This window comes from Bombina bombina, chromosome 1 (genome assembly GCF_027579735.1).
Source record: "Bombina bombina isolate aBomBom1 chromosome 1, aBomBom1.pri, whole genome shotgun sequence".
NCBI classification, from domain to species: Eukaryota; Metazoa; Chordata; class Amphibia; order Anura; family Bombinatoridae; genus Bombina; species Bombina bombina.
This window is the reverse complement of record NC_069499.1, coordinates 168,220,455-168,241,694: the sequence shown is the minus strand read 5'-3', so window position 1 is coordinate 168,241,694 and position 21,240 is coordinate 168,220,455. Positions and strand designations below refer to the sequence as shown.

Sequence of the window (21,240 nt, the reverse complement as noted above, 5' to 3'; positions counted from 1 at the left end):
AGCTGAGGGTTTCTTTGATTGCTTCTCCTTATTCCAAGACTGATTGGGCTTCCAAGAAGACTTGGACTGCTCCTGTTTGGAAGAGGGAGAGGAAGACTTTTGACCTTTGAAGTTATGAAAGGAAAGAAAATTACTTTGACGTCCTTTGAGTCTGTTCTTCTCGTCTTGCGGTAGAAGAGACCCTTTTCCACCCGTAATATCAGAAATTATTTCTGCCAGACCAGGTCCGAACAAGGTCTTACCCTTGTAAGGAAGCGACAGAAGCTTGGACTTAGAGGTAACATCAGCTGGCCAAGATTTTAGCCACAATGCCCTACGGACTAGGACAGAGAAGCCAGACATCTTGGCTCTCAGTCTAATAACTTGTATGTTAGCATGCAAAAAAGGAATTGGCTAGTTTAAGAGCCTTAAGCCTATCTTGTATCTCCTCCAACGAAGTCTCTACTAAAAATTTTTTTTTTTTTTTATATAATTTTTATTGAGGTTGTGCGAGAGCAATACAACTTATGTGAAACATCATATCATCAAAACAAACATAAATGGTACATGTCAGTTTAACAATTTCTATATAGATAGAAAAACAAAATTCTCAATATGAATAATCTTATAGAAAAAACTGGAACCTCTTTTTCTCTTTTTTACATAAACCAAGATCAGTAGTTTGAGTGGTCACTCTTGGACCTGTAAGCTTAAAGAAGTTTAGCAATTGGTATTTTAAATGATAACAAAAGTGAAAATATCATTCTGCTGTGTAAATAATATGGTAAGATATGTAGGTATATTGCATAGTTTGGTTGCGGCATAGGCAAGAGAAGCCGCGTAGATAGCCCTCCTGAAATAGGAGGTTTATTATGGTGGGGGGGGAGATGGTAGGGTAAATACGATGGGAGAAGTAAATATTTAGCTTAGGAGGCTTTTAAAGTGTAGAGTATCAACTATAGGCATAAAGTATGATATCCAGTGAACTATATGTTTAGGGCTAATATATGTGGAGTAAAATATATCAAGTATATTCCATATGTGAGTATCTAAGAATTTAATGGTTACTATGAGAACACCAGTTGAAAGCTGGGGTTATACATGTGCAGTGAACTCTCTCAGAGCTCTTAATAAGATAAATAGTATAAAGGCTTAATACCTGTAGCCACTGACCTAGTGGAGCTGTACAATGTAAAAAATAAAAAAAATAAAGATGGCATATTAACAACATATTTTGAACCCATCAAAATTTTGCATAAATATAAGAACAATTTAGATAGATATCAGGGCTGATGAAATAAAGTCTAGTAGGGAGGTTCCAACAACACAATTGGTATAATATATACATCAGGTCAACTATTCCCTTAGTGAACATTTAGTACCTTTTGGGCTTATTTATTTGTTTGAGAGTTGCTCAGGGAGATATAATAACAAGATAAACATTGAATGTAAAAGGTAGGGAAACCACAGATGAGAACATCAGTATGGGTCCAGCCCACTTTAGTGACATAACAAAGATTACGCTGCAATACTATGCGCCACTCTACATCAATAGTAACCACATCAACAGGTTAATGGGTGTGCACATTATATCTCGCAGTAAAAACGAAAAATAACCATACAAATTGGCTTCAAAAACAAGCAAAAAACGTAATCAGGGTGATTATAGATGAACTGAAACTCAGCTTCAACTGTAGCTGCTAGTAACCTAGTATCCCAACATGTCTGCCTTAGTTGCGTCTACAGTACCTTAACTCACATCTAATATCTCCCTGTCATAGAGTGGTCGGGGGGTTAATCTGACTGTATCCAATGGCAGTAATAATTACTTCAATATAGGGGATCCTCGCAAAAATCTATACTGCACCGTCTCGGCCGCTGACGGCACAGCAAGACTAAATTTTAATAGTAGAAATCATAACAAACATGTGGGAGCCCTATCAGTATACACATGGAGGAATACCACCATTGTTGATATGTAAGCCAATGCGCTATAGATTAGTCACAAGAATGTAAAAGTCGATGCGGTCTTAAGAAATAACCTACATTTTATGCTATGGGAGCTAAATGAGATGGGTTTATAACCTTTAAGGAGGGTAGCTCGGCAAATTACACATATATGATGGGCATAGATATTAATAAGCATGGTTAAAGTTAAGCTATGGGATACCTAAGGTTTAAACTTCAGCAATAAGGTAATTATAGTAAATAGGTTGATAATTAAACCCCCTGAAGTATTTGTGGTGGAGCAGCTGTGTCAGTGAAAATCTTTATAAGTCTCTAGTAGTTGCAAGTTAAGTTATATAGTAACAAAGGACAGTTTCTCAAACATAACACATATAAAGACCTGAATTACCATAACTGATAGTAGATTATAAGGGCAGTATAGGAGCAAAGAGGGGCTCTGGTATAAAACTGTATTGCATTCATATCAACAGATTGGAAAGAACCAGTCTTAGCATCAGACATCCTGGTCATCACATATAAAGTATATACAGCAGAAATAGTCCAGAACATTCTAAACAAAAAATACACATATCCCATATGACTTAAAACATTTTAAACAGGCAGCAACAATTGTATTGTTCATAGAGATATAGCTACCACACAATAGATTTGATTCATCTTATTCCCATCTTCTGGTTTGCCACTTTAGACTTGGAGCTGTATATACAAATCTAACCAAGTTTAAACAGATCTGGGGTCAGCTTGAAGTAGACCTGAACAGGTAAAACAGAGTAAACTACAGGATCGTGTATACCAGCTGCATATATAAATCTGAAACCTATCCTTGACTCCCCTCTAGTGGGGACAAATGGTATCTACATCGGATCTCTGAATATATTCTTATGATTTATCTGCAGATTGCCGTACAAAGTGATTGGCCAAATATCCTGTGCAGCATTTAGGCAATGTCATATTCTAATCATATAAGACCAAGTGAGACATATGGACCTCTGCATAGCAATAAATAAATGCCTTAGAGACAGAACCCAAACATAATTCAGTAAACATCGCCAGCCTGAGTATCAACTTGTACATAATTACAACTATATACACAAATCACTAAGTATAGCAAACAGACTATAATAGACTATAAATGTCATATTTTGGATCACTGCAAGTTGTTAAGAAGAGACTCGTCTCCCTGTCGTGTTGTAATGGGGTAGTAGGAGACTTTATGAATAAGGCTCCAGAAGCATTCACAATCCGATCTCAAGTATAGTGCACTAATAAAAAGGGGATGATGAGTGGCACACAGTTCCAATACAGTGTTTTATGGTTTTACCCCACTCCGGTAGCTAATGTCATGTGGCAGTCTCTCAGCCTGCAAGCCTCATCTCCACACCTCAACATGGACATCAGTGCGGCAGCATAATGTGCACCGCATAAAAGCAACAGAGACAGTGTAGGGTCTCCTCTGTGCAGCCAACCTTCCTCCGGGAGTTGATAGGGTTTTCTCAAGGTAGGGCTCTTAAGCGTATCCCTCTCGATCTCCTGGTTCAGAATAGAGGCTGAGTGGGTGATGGCAAAACCAGCCCAGTTGAGCAGCGTGGCGTTAGTGGTGGTTTCCAAAATATCTGTGTATGCGATCGCAGACTTCTCCTCTGCTGCTGCAGGTGATGCGTTGTCCAGATCCGGCTCTTTCTTGGTATCGTGGCAAGTAAATAGTAAGTCTTGGGACTCCAAGCCCCCGCCATCCCCTCGGTCCATTAAAACCGGTCTTTGGTTATTCGAAGCAAGGTATGAAGAGGTGGCTGCAGGCTGGAAAGCTTTAAATATCATTGCTTCCAGAGCCGCATGATGATCCTCTACAAGACAGAGCAGATCATCTAAGAAGCTGGTAGTGAACTCCATAGTCTGCATATTGCAAGCTGGGTAGGGAACCTTGAGAAGTAGATTTTCAGCTTCCTCAGAGCTAATTAGGCGGCAAGAGGCCTGCAAATAAAATGTAGCGTCCCCAAGATGGCGGCTCTCTCTCCCTGCTCTGTAGTATTAGAGAGTGGTGGCGGTCTGGTGCAGTCTCTCCGGGTCCTTAAAAATTCGTAGTAATAAAATACCAGCTCTTGGGTCTATCCACATCAGTTTTGGTTATAAAAGGGTTGCTGCAGAATGTGAAAAAAACCCTAAATTAGGATCCTGGGCCCGGGAGCCACACCAGAGCACGTCCAACCGGCTCTGTCGTCTCTACTAAAATTGATTCAGACAAGGCGTCGCACCAACAAGATGCTGCATTTGCTACTGTGGCAATACAAACTGCAGGTTGCCATTGAAGACCTTGATGAACATACATCTTCAAATAAGCTTCCAGCTTTTTGTCCATGGGATCCTTAAAGAAGCAGCTATCCTCTATAGGGATCGCAGTTCTATTATCCAGAGTAGAAATAGCCTCTTCTATTTTAGGCACCGTGCGCCGATAATCTTTAATGGAGTCAGCAACAGAAAACATCTTTTTAAATACAGGAGACGGGGAGAAAGGAATCCCTGGCTTCTCCCATTCCTGTGAAATAATCTGTCACACGGTCTAGGACAGGAAAAACTTCCACAGAGGAAGGAACATCATAGTATTTATTAAGTTTACTAGACTTCTTAGGGTTGACAACAACAGAAGTATCGGAGTTGTCCAACGTAGCCAATACCTCCTTTAACAGTACACAAAGGTGTTCAAGCGTAAATCTGAAGTTTACCTTCTTCAGTATCAGATGAAGGAATAATACTGTCCGAATTTGAGAGTTCAGCCTCAGAGGCTACCGACGTATCCTCCTTATCAGACTTATGAGGGAAGGCAACCTGCGTAGCAGTAGGTAGAACAGAAACCTTACTATCCGAGTGTCTAATTTTCCTCTTGCGTTTTCCCAGCATAGGAAAAGCAGATAATGCTGCAGATACCGCAGAAGATACCTGTGCAGGAAAATCTGAAGGCAAAAAAACTCCTCCAGGAGGCTGAGAGGAACTGCAGGGCACTGTATGTGACGCCATAGAGGCTTGGGACGTTTGAGGAGAAAGCTGTGGCATTGCCTGAACAGCATCATCCAAAGAGACATTGGGCTCAGAGGTAGGCTGACCATATTGCCGCTTTAAAAAGGGAAACATATGAAAAATACATGTCAGGGTTCTTATAAGAGAATATTATTCAAAGCATTTCTTTAAACAGCCCTGACATATGTATTTTTCATATGTGTCCCTTTGTAAAGCTGCAATATGGTCAGCCTACTCAGAAGTCAACAATTTATCTTTAAATTGAAGTGTTCTAGCTAAGCATGCACCATAGAATTGCATAGGCAAAACAATATGTGCCTCAAGGCATAAAAAGCATTTGTCAAAAGACACAGAGTCTTGGTCAATGTCTATAATACTAAATAAAAAATTCCCCAAATTGTAGAACTTTTTTAAATACATTCACTTTATGAATTTTTAATACCACAGCCGCTTAACAATCAGGCCCCCTACACCTCCGACAGGCTGAGGTACCTTACTGTAACACTTATATACAATTTTGCTGCCAGAAGTCTCTAAAACGATCATATAGTAGATCGACACTGAAGAGACTGAAATTCAATGATGCCGCTCCGTGAATATCCGACAGCAGAGAGAAGTCACATGACCGGCAGAGAGAGGAAACTACGCAGAATGTAGGCGCGCGCTTCCCTCTGCCTACAACACTGCTTGAGCGTTTGTGTAAATTAATCTCCAGTCTGTCAGTTAGCCTGTTCTAGCTAAGCAAGCAAAGAAAATCAACTGCCAAATTTTAAGTTTATACATAAATCCCTGTATAAAACAAGTCACACACATACTAATAAAGTATTTCAAAAAAATTAGCCCAAAGAGGAAAAACGTCCCAATAAAGGGAAGATTAACCACTAGTCTCAACATACATAATGTGCCTGCCCACTGCCAAAGAAAATCCTGTATAAAGGATTTTAAAAATGTTCCTATCTACTGCATATGACATATTCTTCTGAAGTGCAAGTCTCCAAGACCTAGAAGAAAAAAGCACTTACCTGCAGTCTAGCTGTTCGGCAGGAAGACAGCTCACAAGGCTTGAAAGGACACATACTCCTTACAGAGACCTGTAGAAAAAGAAAGAACAGAGTAACCAACTCTGGTTTTCTGTACCATGGGCAACAATGTGTTAGGAAACAAAAACTACCTCACAACTTCCTAACTACTTAAAAGCCACCACTACTCTACTGAAGAGATTGATGTGGACTCAGCTAAACCCAAATCCTTGCTTGCAGGGAAAAGTACCCAAAAAAGGAATTAATTTCTTCAGACACCAAACTTCACCTCCTCCATTGACACAGGCAAAGAGAATGACTGGGGATTATGGGTAGGGGAGTGACACTTAACAGCTTTGCTGTGGTGCTTTTTGCCTCCTCCTGTTGGCTAGGAGTGATATTCCCACTAGTAATTGAATTACGTTGTGGACTCTACATACCTTAGGAAAGAAACATAATTTGTTATGCTTATCTGATAAATTATTTTCTTTCTTGGTGGTGAGAGACAAAAAATTACTAACTGTTGGGAATTTATCACCTGGCCACCAGGAGGATGCAAAGACACCCTACACCAAAAGCTTTAATATATCCCTCCTACATCAATGACCCTCCCAGGATTGTGTATAGCCAAGTTAGGAGGAAGAAGAAAGATAGTAGGGTAGAGAGGTGCAAACTAGAATTGCCACCACTAAGAAAAAAATATCGGGTGGGTTTGTGGACTCTCACCACCAAGAAAGAAAGGAATTTATCAGGTAAACATAGGTTATGTTTTCTTTCTTATGATGGTGAGAGTCCAAGAAATTCCTTGCTGTTGGGAACTAATACCCAAGCTGTGGAGTTCACAAAAAAAATGGGTGGGACAAAATAAAAGGCATGCACCTATTAACCAGAAACAACAAAAGGAAAAAACCTTCCTGCCAAAAGCAGCTTCAACTGAGGCAAATACATAAACATGAAAGGAAGACGACCAAGTTGCAACCTTGTCCTATTTAAAGGGATACTAAACCAAATTTATTTCACCATTCAGATAGAGCATGTAATTTTAAAGGGACACTGAACCCAAATTTTTTCTTTCATGATTCAGATAGATCATGCACTTTAAAGCAACTTTCTAATTTACTTCTAATATCAATTTTTCTTCCTTCTCTTGCTATCTTTATTTGAAAAAGAAGGCATCTAAGCTAAGGAGCCAGCAAATGTTTGGTTTCAGAACCATGGACAGCACTGGTTTATTGGTGCTGTCCAATCAGCAAGGACAACCCAGGTTGTTCACCAAAAATGGGCCGGCATCTAAACTTACATTCTTGCTTTTCAAATAAACATACCAAGAGAATGAAGAAAATTTGATAATAGGAGTAAATTAGAAAGTTGCTTAAAATTGCATGCTCAATCTGAATCACAAAAGAAAAATTTTGGGTACAGTTTCTTTGTTTTCTTGCTATCTTTATTTGAAAAGCAGGAATTTAAAGCTTAGGAGCCAGCCCATTTTAGGTTTAGCACCCTGGATAGCGCTTGCTTATTGGTGGCTACATTTGAAAGCTCGGTGCTCCCCCGGGATCACCCCGAAACTGCCACCCCTGGGTCCTAGGATTCTGTGGGACTATGGCTGTTAATGAAGGCGCCGGTCTGTCTGGAGGGGAGGGAATAGCGGGAAAATTGTGGGATTGTCCAGTGTCTTATTAAGATGAGCTTTGTGTATAAAAGGAGTGTGTGTTTCCCAATAAAATCGGTTCCTGTTTCACCTGAATGCTAGTATGTCTAGGCATCAGGTGTGGCTATAGGCTGTAGTCACTTGCCAACTACATGGCTGCAGTCGGCAGGGGGCAAGCAGGACCCAATTAGCAGATATACCCAGTCGGGGTAGCCGGGGAATCTGTCACATTGGCTGGCAGCGGTGAGATCTGCTTCTTCCACACGATTCCTGCTGAAAAAGGAGAAGTGCTACAGTAGCTGGTAACTATGGAAGCCGGGTTTCTAAGGAGAGTACAGGAGGCGCTGGCCCAGCTGGATGGTCCTATTTACCTACAGGACGAGCTGGAACAGAGGGACTTGATCCGCCGTGACCTCTGGTGGGAGGCTCTTCAACAGGAGCGGGACGATAGAAAGGTCATCCCCACGAATGACAAGAGATTCTGGGGGTGACTTTCCTGGGAGAGCAGCCAATGAAGAAATGGCTAACTGACCTAGATAGACAGGTCCAGACAGAGATGTGGGTGGAGGATGGCTACCGGGCCCTACGATGGCTCGCTATACAGATGCAGCCATGGCTGGAGAATGGCTCCCCTACAGAGGGCTTTGGCGGTCCTGGATTACTATTTACAAAAAGGAGAGCGGACCCACACTGGGAGCAAGACGGACCAGGGTCTGGAGGATATCGCTGGGCTCCAAGAGGAACTGCTGGATCTCTTGGAGGAATCCTGGCTACTAGACGATCTGGATTTTATAAGTAACCAGGAAGAGAAATACAAGAGGCTGCTAGATCTTGTTAAGCAGTGTGCCGAGGCTATACAGATCTGGGGTGCAGCCCTCTGGGATTCATCTGGAGCTCGACCATGGAGAAGTGGCAAAAAAGAAAAAGGGACCCAGGGCTGCTGGATCCCAATCAGCAGTCTGGCTCCGAGCTTATGGTCTTGTACCAGGGAGCCATCCCAGCAGAAGCGCTGGCAACAGGGCAGAGAGCCGCCGGGCCTCTACCCAGCACCTGCAACAGCTCCAAGAAACCAGGGAGAGGAGGTCGCTGACCTCTCTCCCCACCCACAGATCCGCTTCCCGGGAGAGGAGACAGTCTCTCTCCCCAGCGGCAGAGCCAGGAGCAGGGAGAGGAGACAGTCAGTCTCTCTCCACAGCAGGAGAGAGCCATCCCTGGGAGCAGAGGTAGTCGTCCTCCCTCCCCGTTAGCAGAACCCCTTCCTAGAAGAGGAGACATTCAGTCTCTCTCCCCAGCGACAGAGACAGGAGCAGGGCGAGGAGACAGTCGGTCTCTCTCCCCAGCAGCAGAGCCATCCCTTGGGAGCGGAGGTAGTCGTCCTCCCTCCCCTTACGCAGAACCCCTTACTGGGAGAGGAGACAGTAGGTCTCTCTCCCCAGTGGCAGAGCCAGGAGCAGGGAGGGGAGACAGTCGGTCTCTCTCCCCAGCGGCAGAGCCATCCCCTGGGAGAGGAGGTAGTCTTCCTCCCTCCCCTTACACAGAACCCCTTCCTGGGAGAGAAGACAGTTGGTCTCTCTCCCCAGTGGCGGAGGTAGTCGTCCTCCCTCCCCTTACACAGAACCCCTTGCAGGGAGAGACGGATATCAATATCTCTTCCCAGCGGCAGAACCCCTTGCAGGGAGAGGAGACCGGGGGTCTCTGACCCGAGTGGCAGAATCCCTTTCTGGGAGAGGAAACAGTTGGTCTCTCTCCCCAGCAGCAGAACCCCTTGCAGGGAGCGGAGACAGCCGGTCTCTATCCCCAGTAGCAGCACCCCTTCCAGGGAGCGAAGACAGCCAGTCTCCCTCCCCAGCAGCAACACAGTTTCTCAGGACGCCGAGGTAGTCGGCCTCCCTCACCAGCAGCAGATCCCCTTCCAAGAGAAGAGACAGCCCGTCTCTCTCTCCCCAGTAGCTGGGCATCTTCTCTACCCTTTTTCCGCCCAGGAGAATTTCTCACCGGGGGCAGGTGTTGCATTGGGCAAGGAGGATAAAAGCTCAAGCAGTTGGTGCCACACGTTTGGGCACACAAGCTTTGCTTGCCCCACCAAGGAGCAACCTCACCCTCCGGTCTGGGAATACAGCCGGAAAACCGGCACTGGCTTTGTTTATGGGTGGGTCAGCCAGTACTCAACAGTGTCACAGAGGGAGGCAGTGTGGCCATGGAACCTAAAGACACTAGAACTTGTGGGAGAGCAACTGTTTGGGAGCCGGCCTTGTCAAACTTGTTTAAGACTTTGCATCGTGTGACTATCCCTGCGCCTAGGGTATAAACGCCAGCAGGAACCCCCTAGGATGTCCCAAGCTCAGGAGAGATGGGATAACCTCTCCCAGCAACCAAGAAGTGGAGGGCCACCATCGGACAGCCCCAGGCCGACCCGTTAAGGGTCTAGCCGGGTCTGCCGAACTGGAGGGGGGGAGATGTCACGGATACCAGACAGCTGAGGCTACCCCCCACTCCATGGCTCACTCCCTGTTACATTAGATTTAGCCATTTCATGGCTTACGGGATCTCCAAGATGCGTGCTATTTGTTGTGTTGCTGTGTACACTTGGTCATGGAAGAGCTGATCTATGAAAGGGAAAACCCCTCCTAGGCTGGCCAGGCTCCTGAAACTCCCGGTCGGCCGCCTCACAACGGACACCCGCCTAACCCCTCTAAGGCTGGCCGGGCTCTTGAAACTCCGACCACAGAACAGCAGGACCCTGCTAACATTACCCCAGGTCACTCCAGAGCTCCACTATTTTGGGGATTGGTAGCCCCTAAGGACAAGAGGTGGTTGAATTACTGGAGGGGAGCTCCTTTGGGAACCGGGAATTTTGGACACCCCTTCCCCCATAACTTCAACGGACTGTATCTCTGGTCCCCAGTAACTAATCACACCGCATTTTGGACTGTGGCATCTGGGGACCGAGAGCTTTCAAATGACACACTGGAATAGGGATTGTCCAGTGTCTTATCAAGGTAAGTTTTATGTATAAAAGGAGTGTGTGTTTCCCAATAAAATCAGTTCCTGTTTCACCTGAATGCTAGTATGTCTAGTTATTTGGGTGGGCTCCTGCTAAAATCACTTTCCTGGGCTACATAGCAGCCTGTTCCAGGCAGAGAAAGGACCCTCTGGCACAGCTACCTAGCCTGGGCAGCCAGAGTCTGCCACACGGTGGGACCCTGAATACTGTGAATACTGGTGTTGTCGGGCATCAGGGGTGGTTACAGGCTGTGGCCACTTGCCAACTACATAGCTGCAGTCGGCAGGGGGAAGCAGGACCCGTTTGGCGGAGCTACCCAGTCGGGGTAGCCGGGCTATCCGTCACACCTATTATTACCCTAGTTTTGCATAACCAACAGAGTTATATTAATACACTTTTTACCTCTGTGATTACCTTGTATCTAAGCCTCTGCAAACTGCCCCCTTATTTCAATTCTTTTGATAGTCTTGCATTTAAGCCAATCAGTGCTGACTCCTAGGTAACTCCATGTGCGTGAGCACAATGTTATCTATTCAAGTCGATCCTCTGGAAACTCCAGCGTCAACTTTTATCCCAAATGATAACCCTTGAAAAGAGAATATTCAGTGATGAGCTACTGCACAAATCAGTATGTGAGAATTACATTCATTACTAGAGCGAAGCGAGTACCATCGTAATGACTGATAACTGGCTACTCCATACGATTGTTGGACTGAAAAAGAAAGGAACGGTTCAATAGGAAGAGAAAAAAACCCTGAAGAGCTCTGAGGATCACATGGAGTTCCAAGATACGTTCATGGTAACCTCGCCTAGTGAGAAGACCAAACTCCCTGGGACCTTCAAGATCCCCAAACCACAACTAATACAAAAGAATGGCATCTGAGGTAAAGAATTACTGCGATGGATGAAGAAAGACTCTACCCCAAGAAATTAAAATGGAAATGTCCACTTAGCAATATAATTTATGATAGATGATTCCAGATGGATTCACTGAGACAGTTTGTTCCAGACTGCATTTCACTGCTTCAGCACACAAAGCTGAAGTAGATGCAAGGGAACCTTGTAAACTAAATGGCTTATGATGCTGCTATCATCAGACCCACTACTGCTATGCACCAAAATATAGGCACCTGGGGTAGAAACTACAACTTCTGGCAGTTAGATTGAAAATAAGCTTGTGATGAGTGTGAAATCCTAGTATGAGTGGACGACTCCTTGCAACATTGACCCACCATTCAAGACTGCAAAGCAATCACAATAGCTTTTTAGAATAAGTAGCTGGTACATCAAAAGAGTTGATTCAAAATATCTTCCAGGTAGCCGCCGACATTACCTGAGCTCTGACGACAAACAAAAGAACATATGAACCTGCTTTATCTTGATAGAAAATCAGATAAGGAGACTCACAAGAGAGAGCCAACAACTTAAACTCTTCTAGCAACAGAGATAGCCAAAAGAAATAACACTTTCCAAGAAAGTAGTTTAATATCCAAAGAATGCATAGGATCAAAAAGAGGAGCCTGCAAAATCTTTAAAACCAAATTAAGACTCCAAGCAAGAGAGATTGATTTAATAACAGGCTTGATACGAATCAAAGCCTGAACAAAACAGTGAATATCAGGAAGCTTAGCAATCTTTCTATGAAATAAGACAGAAAGAGCAGAGATTTGTCCCTTCAAAGTATTTGCAGACAAACCCTTATCCAAACCATCCTAAAGAAACTGTAAAGAAATCCTAAAAAAACTGTCACAGGAGCGAGCTGCACTTAGTCTTATGGAGCGGTCGGGCCAGGCTGTGACTATACAGCTGGCCCGATGCGCTGAGGAAATATAACAGACCCGCTCAGCAGAGAGCGGGTCTGTGAAACAGCGCTTTCTTTTAAAAATTAATAGGGGAAAATATTTGGCTAATATAATGTTATATAATTCTGCACTATGTGCAGAATTATATAAAATTATTTTTAAGGTTTACTGTCCCTTTAAAGGAAGTGGCCAAGGTTGGCAACTGCATATCCAGACAAGATCCACATACCAAAATCTCTCAGGCCACGCTGGTGTTTTCAGAAACACATGAGATTGTTCTATTATGATTAGGAACTGCTAAAACATCCACCATCTCCGCCTAAGGATCCTTGGATCTGGAAAGATATCTGGAAAGTATGTTGTTCAAACGGGAGGCCATCAGATCTATTTCTGGAGCGACCACTCTCCCGGATGCAAAGTATGACAACTGAGATAATCTGCTTCACAATTGTCTACACCTGGAATATGAATCGCAGAAATTAGACAAGAGTTGGACTCCGCCCAAGAAAGTATCAGAGATACTTCATTGCTAAAGAGCTGCAAGTCCCTCCCTGATGATTGACATATGCCACTGTTGTGATATTGTCTGTCTGAAAATGAAATAAAAGTTCTCTCTTTAATAGAGGCCAAGCCTGAAGAGCTCTGACAATAGCACAGAGTTCTAAAATATTGATTGGTAACCTCGTTTCTTGAGGCTTCCAAACCCCTTGTGCTGTCAGAGACCCCCAGACAGCTCCCCAACCTGTAAGACTTATATCTGTTGAGATCACAGTCCAGGAATGACGAACAAAAGAGGCCCATTGAACTATACGGTGATGGTGCAACCACCAAGACAGAGAGAGTTTAATGTTGGGATTTAAGTATATCAGTTGTGATATCTGAGTATAATCCCTGCACCATTGATTCAGCATGCAAAGCTGCAGAGGTCTCATATAAAAACAAGCAAAAGGGAATGCGTCGGATGCTGCAGTCATAAGACCTAAAACTTCCATGTACATAGCCACTGAAGGGAATGATCGAGACTGAAGGTTTAGACAAGCTAAAACCAATTTCATTTGCCTCTTGTCTGTTAAAGGCAGAGTCATGGACGCTGAATCTATATGGAAACCTAAAAAGGTGCCCCTTGTTTGAGGAATCAAGAAACTCTTTTGTAAATTGATCCTCCAACCATGCCTTTGAAGAAACCACACTAGTCATTTCGAGTGAGATTCTGCTAAATGAAAAGGTTGAGCTAGTACCAAGATATCATCCAAATAAGGAAACACTGCAATACCCTGCTCTCTGATTACAGATAGAAGGGCACCGAGAACCTTCGAAAAGATTCTTGGAGCTGTCGCTAGGCCAAATGGAAGAGCAACAAATTGGTAATGCTTGTCTAGAAAAAGAGGATCTCAGAAACCGATAGTGGTCTGGATGGATTGGAATATGAAGTTAAGCATCCTGTAAGTCTATTGTGGACATAAAATGCCCTTGCTGAACAAAAGGCAGAATAGTCCTTATAGTCACCATCTTGAAAGTTGGTACTCTTACAAAATGATTTAAAAACTTTAGATCCAGAACTGGTCTGAAAAAAGTATCTTTCTTTGGAACAATGAATAGATTTGAATAGAACCCCAACCCCTGTTCCTGGAGAGGAACTGGTACAATCACCCCTGAAAGCTCTAGATCTGAAACACATTTCAGAAAAGCCTGAACCTTCACAGGGTTTGTTGGCACATGAGAAAGAAAGAATCTTCCCACGGGAGGTCTTATTCTGAAACCTATTCAATACCCTTGAGACACAATATTCAGAATCCACAGAACCTGTCCAAATTTCCTGAAATAATTTCAATCTGCCCCCCCACCAACTGGACTGGAATGAGGGCCGTACCTTCATGCAGTCTTAGGGTCTGGTTTTCATTTTTTTTTTAATAAGGCTTGGTCTTATTACAATTTGAAGATTGTCTCCAATTGGAACCAGAGGCCTTAGGGGAAGGAGTGTTTTTTTGTTCTTTATTCTGACGAAAGGAACGAAAATGATTAGGAGCCTTAAATTTACCCTTAGACTTTATCTTGGGGTAAAAAAAACTCCCTTCCCCCCAGTGATAGTGGAAATAATAGAATCCAATTGAGAACCAAATAAATTCTTACCCTGGAAAGATAGAGCTAGTAATCAAGATTTAGACACCATGTCAGCATTCCAAGATTTAAGCCATAAAGCTCTTCTAGCTAAAATAGCTAAAGACAGATTTAACATTGATCTTAATTATGTCAAATATAGCATCACAAATGAAATGATAAGCATGTTGAAGCAGAAGAACAATGCAAGACAAATCAGAATCTTCTACCTGACGAGATAAACTGTCAAACCAAAAAGTTGAAGCAGCAGCCACATCAGCCATAGAAATGTCAGGTCTAAGAATATAACCAGAATGTAAATAAGCTTTTCTGAGAAAAAAGATTAAATCTTCCTGTTTAAAGAATCCTTAAAAGAAGTACTATCTTCCATAGGAATAGTAGTACATTTGGCAAGAGTGGAAATAGCCCCATCAACTTTAGGGACTTTGTCCCAAAACTCTAAATTAGCCACAGATAAAGGATATGACTTCATAAACCTAGAAGAAAGATTAAAAGAAGAACCAGGCTTAGACCATTCCTTAGTAATCATATCAGAAAAGGCATCTGGAATAGGAAAAACCTCAGGAGCAACCTATGGAGTTTTAAAAACAGAATTTAAACATTTACTGGCTTTGTTATCAAGAGAACTAGACTATTCAGTAACCAAAACTTCCTTCAACAAAGAACGAATATAATCAATCTTAAACATATAGGAAGATTTGCCAATTTCAAAGTCTGATTCAGGATCCTCTGAACCAGAGAGATCCTCATCAGCAGAGGATACTTTAGTATGTTGTCGGTCAATACAAATTTCATCAGAATTATGAGAAGTTTTAAAAGACCTTTTATGTTCATTTGAAGGCGGAATAGCAGACATAGCCTTTTCTATAGCTGCAGCAATATAATTCTTTACATCTGCAGGAATATCAGGTAGATGTTGAAGAAACAACAATGTATTTGTACTAATAGAAACATTATCAGCATTCAACAGCTTGCCATGACAAATGCCACATAATTGAGCTGGAGAAATAACATCAGCTAATTTACAACAGACACACTTAGCTTTGGTAGGACTGTGTTCAGGCAGCATGGTGTCTACAGCAACATCAGAAGCAGGATCAGACTGAGACATCTTGCAAAATGTAAAAAAAAAAAAAACAACAACATTTAAACAAAATATCCAATTTCCTCATATAGCAGTTTCAGTAATGGGAAAAAAATGCTAAAGTAAGATGCAAAAAAATAAGCAGCATAGCTCTTAAAAATATAAAGAGAACCAGAACCATTAAAGGAAGAGGGGTAATATACAACAAAAAAATTGCCGCCAAGTATGATGCATGACGCAAAAGGAAGTGAAAAAATGTTTTAGCGCCAAAGCTAACACCAGGAAATGACGCAACTCGCGTCATAACAAGTGCAACTTCACACCAAAAGAACCAACGTCGACAAGGACGCAGGAAATGACGAGACGCGTAACTATAGACGCAACTTCGCACCAAAAAAAAAAATTGCGCCAAGAATGACGCCATAAAAAAACTGCATTTTGCGTCCTAGTGAGCCTAGTTTGCCCGCAATTTTTTTTGGAAACAAAGTCATATTAAGGTAATAAAAAATTTAAATAATCTTCCCAAACATAACTTTCCATACTGAAACTGATAGTCTGCAAAAAAGGGAAATATACATAGACCTGACTCATGGCAAATATAAGAAACACAAATATTTAAAACTTTACAATACAATATAAAGCACCAAACATAGCTGAGAGTGTGTCTTAAAAAATGATACATACTTACCAGAAGACACCCATCCACATATAGCAGACAGCCAAACCAGTACTGCAAAATATCAGCAAAGGTAATGGTAAAGGAGTATAACGTTGATCTGAAAAGATGAATCTCTGCGACCGATTAAAGTGAGCATTTGAATATATTTCCCATGGGTGAAACCATAAAATCAATAGGCAATACTCCCTCTTCACATCCCTCTGACAAACACTGTACTCAGAGGAATTGGGCTTTAGAATGCTTAGAAGCGCCTATCACAGAAGAAATCAAGCACAACTTACTTCACCACCTCCACAGGAAGCAAATTTAGTAAAACTAAGGTATGAGTGTGGTGGGAGGTGTATTTATAGGCATTTTGAGGTTTGAGAAACTTTGCATCCTCCTGGTAGGAATGTATATCCCAATACGTCACAAGATCATGGACTCTTGCCACTTACATGAAAGAAATAGTGGTTACCGCTTCCACTCCAAAGTAAAAATGTCCATAAGGTTCTGTTTTCTCCCTTCCAACCACAAATGGCAAACCCGTAGCATTCCTAGCACTCCTGCAGCTACTGTCAGAGCAAGGAGCGCTAAAAATGGCGGCTGCAATGCTACATGGAATTGTTAAAGGGCCAGTACTTTAGAAAACATTTTTAGAGATATCACAGCAAAACAGGACATAACTTTGAAAAAAAAATTGTATAAGCCCTCTGTAATGAGGACCCATACTGTACTGTAAATAACCGGAGAGGCTATACAGAGGAAGTACATCTTCACGGCCAAGCAGGAGGAGGCTAAGGGAACTGCCCCAGCAACCCTGTGGCAGGCTTGTGACCATAATTGCATAGAGAATATTTACTTTGCACAGTCAGGACTCTCCTATGACCCTCTGTTTCAGGAACTATCCAAGTAAATACAGAGCACCTCAATCTTTGCCAGCCTCCTTTACAAAGCAAAAAAAATACTGGGAGGGTCAGGGAAGTAGGAGGGATATTAAAGATTTTGGTGTAGGGTGTCTATGCCTTGCCAAAAGTAAGGAATTTCAAGGACTCTCACCACCATAAAAAAGGCAATAAATGAGCATGTGCAAATAAGGCAGTAATCTAACACTGTTTCCACATCTGTCCCTAACTGTCCTCAGCAGGAGTAATAGACCAGGCGAAACATGTTTAAACATAACAGCGCGCATTACTGAAGTACTTTACAGAAATTAACACCTTAAGCTTATATCTTCAATATTAAAATAACTAATATAATTGTAAAAAACAGCTTCATATTCTAAGGCTAATCTTTGCTTTGAATACATCATTCTATCTAGCATGTCTTTAGAGTTTTATATCTCTTTAACATAGTAAAGCTCCAGAGTTGCTGGTCGTTCCCAATATTGCAGTAACCAATTTAATCAGTACATGGTTTTAGTATAAGATACCTTCAAAATATCACTGTCATAAGTATAGTCCATAGCAGGCGTTATTCTCTGGGAAAAAATCTGGTTCATCATTGTGCGATAAGCTTTGCCATCAATATTGGCTAACGTATGATGGAGAACCTCATGGAGCTCTGATTCTTCCAGTTGTGGTGGGGGTAGAATATCGCACTTAAGCAGTTCCATGGCAGTCGGACGGGATGCTGGATCGTGGTTTAACAGCCAGGCAATAACTTTCCTCTACAAAACAAATCATACGCTTTAAATTAAATTAGGCCTAAAAACAACTTATGATTTTCTAGCATTTTCCTAGTGAAGGCAATGATGAAACCATTCCCTAGAGGGACCTGCTGCATCTAATGTTGTAGTCTAACACATTTCTCTTGTCTAGACACATAAAAGAACTAAATATGGGAACATTAAGGACTGAACAAAAACAAATATATTTAAATAAGAATCAATATTGTTTATGGGTAAAGCCTATTATATACCTGGTTTAAATTGAGGTGGTAAAATTTGTAAACTGATGGTAACAAACATTCTCCATAGACTTTAATGGAGATAAATGTTTTTTTCCCCAGTTTCCAAAATTTACCACATCAATATAAACTAGGCCATAGTAAGAAGGGGGAATTAGCAGTGCGTTTAGTCCCTTTGCAGAGGTTAAACACACAGGGGTCGATTACGATCTGTCATCTAATCTTTCCCACTGTTTTTCCAACTTAAAAGCTATCGGCCAATGAAAAAAAGGCTCTATACATAACATGGGCCAGTCCGGTTTAAGGCAAACACAATCCATTTCCTCAATACTTTTCAAAAGTCTTCCGGGACCATTTTTCCCCTTTTCGTGAAATTTGAAAGCTAAAAGCATTTGATGAAATGCCAAACAGAACTTTTTGATATTTTTATTTCATACATTTTGGAATTATACCGTTATTTTGTGCATGGGCAACCAACACTGAAAATATACAAAAACAGAATTTATGTTTACCTGATAAATTACTTTCTCCAACGGTGTGTCCGGTCCACGGCGTCATCCTTACTTGTGGGATATTCTCTTCCCCAACAGGAAATGGCAAAGAGCCCAGCAAAGCTGGTCACATGATCCCTCCTAGGCTCCGCCTACCCCAGTCATTCGACCGACGTTAAGGAGGAATATTTGCATAGGAGAAACCATATGAAACCGTGGTGACTGTAGTTAAAGAAAATAAATTATCAGACCTGATTAAAAAACCAGGGCGGGCCGTGGACCGGACACACCGTTGGAGAAAGTAATTTATCAGGTAAACATAAATTCTGTTTTCTCCAACATAGGTGTGTCCGGTCCACGGCGTCATCCTTACTTGTGGGAACCAATACCAAAGCTTTAGGACACGGATGAAGGGAGGGAGCAAATCAGGTCACCTAGATGGAAGGCACCACGGCTTGCAAAACCTTTCTCCCAAAAATAGCCTCAGAAGAAGCAAAAGTATCAAACTTGTAAAATTTGGTAAAAGTGTGCAGTGAAGACCAAGTCGCTGCCCTACATATCTGATCAACAGAAGCCTCGTTCTTGAAGGCCCATGTGGAAGCCACAGCCCTAGTGGAATGAGCTGTGATTCTTTCGGGAGGCTGCCGTCCGGCAGTCTCGTAAGCCAATCTGATGATGCTTTTAATCCAAAAAGAGAGAGAGGTAGAAGTTGCTTTTTGACCTCTCCTTTTACCGGAATAAACAACAAACAAGGAAGATGTTTGTCTAAAATCCTTTGTAGCATCTAAATAGAATTTTAGAGCGCGAACAACATCCAAATTGTGCAACAAACGTTCCTTCTTCGAAACTGGTTTCGGACACAGAGAAGGTACGATAATCTCCTGGTTAATGTTTTTGTTAGAAACAACTTTTGGAAGAAAACCAGGTTTAGTACGTAAAACCACCTTATCTGCATGGAACACCAGATAAGGAGGAGAACACTGCAGAGCAGATAATTCTGAAACTCTTCTAGCAGAAGAAATTGCAACCAAAAACAAAACTTTCCAAGATAATAACTTAATATCAACGGAATGTAAGGGTTCAAACGGAACCCCCTGAAGAACTGAAAGAACTAAGTTGAGACTCCAAGGAGGAGTCAAAGGTTTGTAAACAGGCTTGATTCTAACCAGAGCCTGAACAAAGGCTTGAACATCTGGCACAGCTGCCAGCTTTTTATGAAGTAACACAGACAAGGCAGAAATCTGTCCCTTCAGGGAACTTGCAGATAATCCTTTTTCCAATCCTTCTTGAAGGAAGGATAGAATCTTAGGAATCTTAACCTTGTCCCAAGGGAATCCTTTAGATTCACATCAACAGATATATTTTTTCCAAATTTTGTGGTAAATCTTTCTAGTTACAGGCTTTCTGGCCTGAACAAGAGTATCGATAACAGAATCTGAGAACCCTCGCTTCGATAAGATCAAGCGTTCAATCTCCAAGCAGTCAGCTGGAGTGAGACCAGATTCGGATGTTCGAACGGACCTTGAACAAGAAGGTCTCGTCTCAAAGGTAGCTTCCATGGTGGAGCCGATGACATATTCACCAGAACTGCATACCAAGTCCTGCGTGGCCACGCAGGAGCTATCAAGATCACCGACGCCCTTTCCTGATTGATCCTGGCTACCAGCCTGGGGATGAGAGGAAACGGCGGGAATACATAAGCTAGTTTGAAGGTCCAAGGTGCTACTAGTGCATCCACTAGAGCCGCCTTGGGATCCCTGGATCTGGACCCGTAGCAAGGAACTTTGAAGTTCTGACGAGAGGCCATCAGATCCATGTCTGGAATGCCCCACAGTTGAGTGACTTGGGCAAAGATTTCCGGATGGAGTTCCCACTCCCCCGGATGCAATGTCTGACGACTCAGAAAATCCGCTTCCCAATTTTCCACTCCTGGGATGTGGATAGCAGACAGGTGGCAGGAGTGAGACTCCGCCCATAGAATGATTTTGGTCACTTCTTCCATCGCCAGGGAACTCCTTGTTCCCCCCTGATGGTTGATGTATGCAACAGTTGTCATGTTGTCTGATTGAAACCGTATGAACTTGGCCCTCGCTAGCTGAGGCCAAGCCTTGAGAGCATTGAATATCGCTCTCAGTTCCAGAATATTTATCGGTAGAAGAGATTCTTCCCGAGACCAAAGACCCTGAGCTTTCAGGGATCCCCAGACCGCGCCCCAGCCCATCAGACTGGCGTCGGTCGTGACAATGACCCACTCTGGTCTGCGGAAGGTCATCCCTTGTGACAGGTTGTCCAGGGACAGCCACCAACGGAGTGAGTCTCTGGTCCTCTGATTTACTTGTATCCTCGGAGACAAGTTTGTATAGTCCCCATTCCACTGACTGAGCATGCACAGTTGTAATGGTCTTAGATGAATGCGCGCAAAAGGAACTATGTCCATTGCCGCTACCATCAAACCTATCACTTCCATGCACTGCGCTATGGAAGGAAGAGGAACGGAATGAAGTATCCGACAAGAGTCTAGAAGTTTTGTTTTTCTGGCCTCTGTC

At 42.6% G+C, this 21,240-nt stretch overlaps 1 protein-coding gene across 1 annotated transcript in view; it reads right to left on the bottom strand.

Moving 5' to 3' along the window:
* EIF2AK4 (eukaryotic translation initiation factor 2 alpha kinase 4) overlaps nt 1-21,240 on the bottom strand; it is a 396,156-nt gene that overhangs the window by 185,516 nt on the left and 189,400 nt on the right. Inside the window, exon 21 of the mRNA XM_053697714.1 lies at nt 17,728-17,964. Coding sequence (XP_053553689.1) covers nt 17,728-17,964 — 237 coding nt within the window. The remainder of the gene's footprint in view (nt 1-17,727; nt 17,965-21,240) is intronic.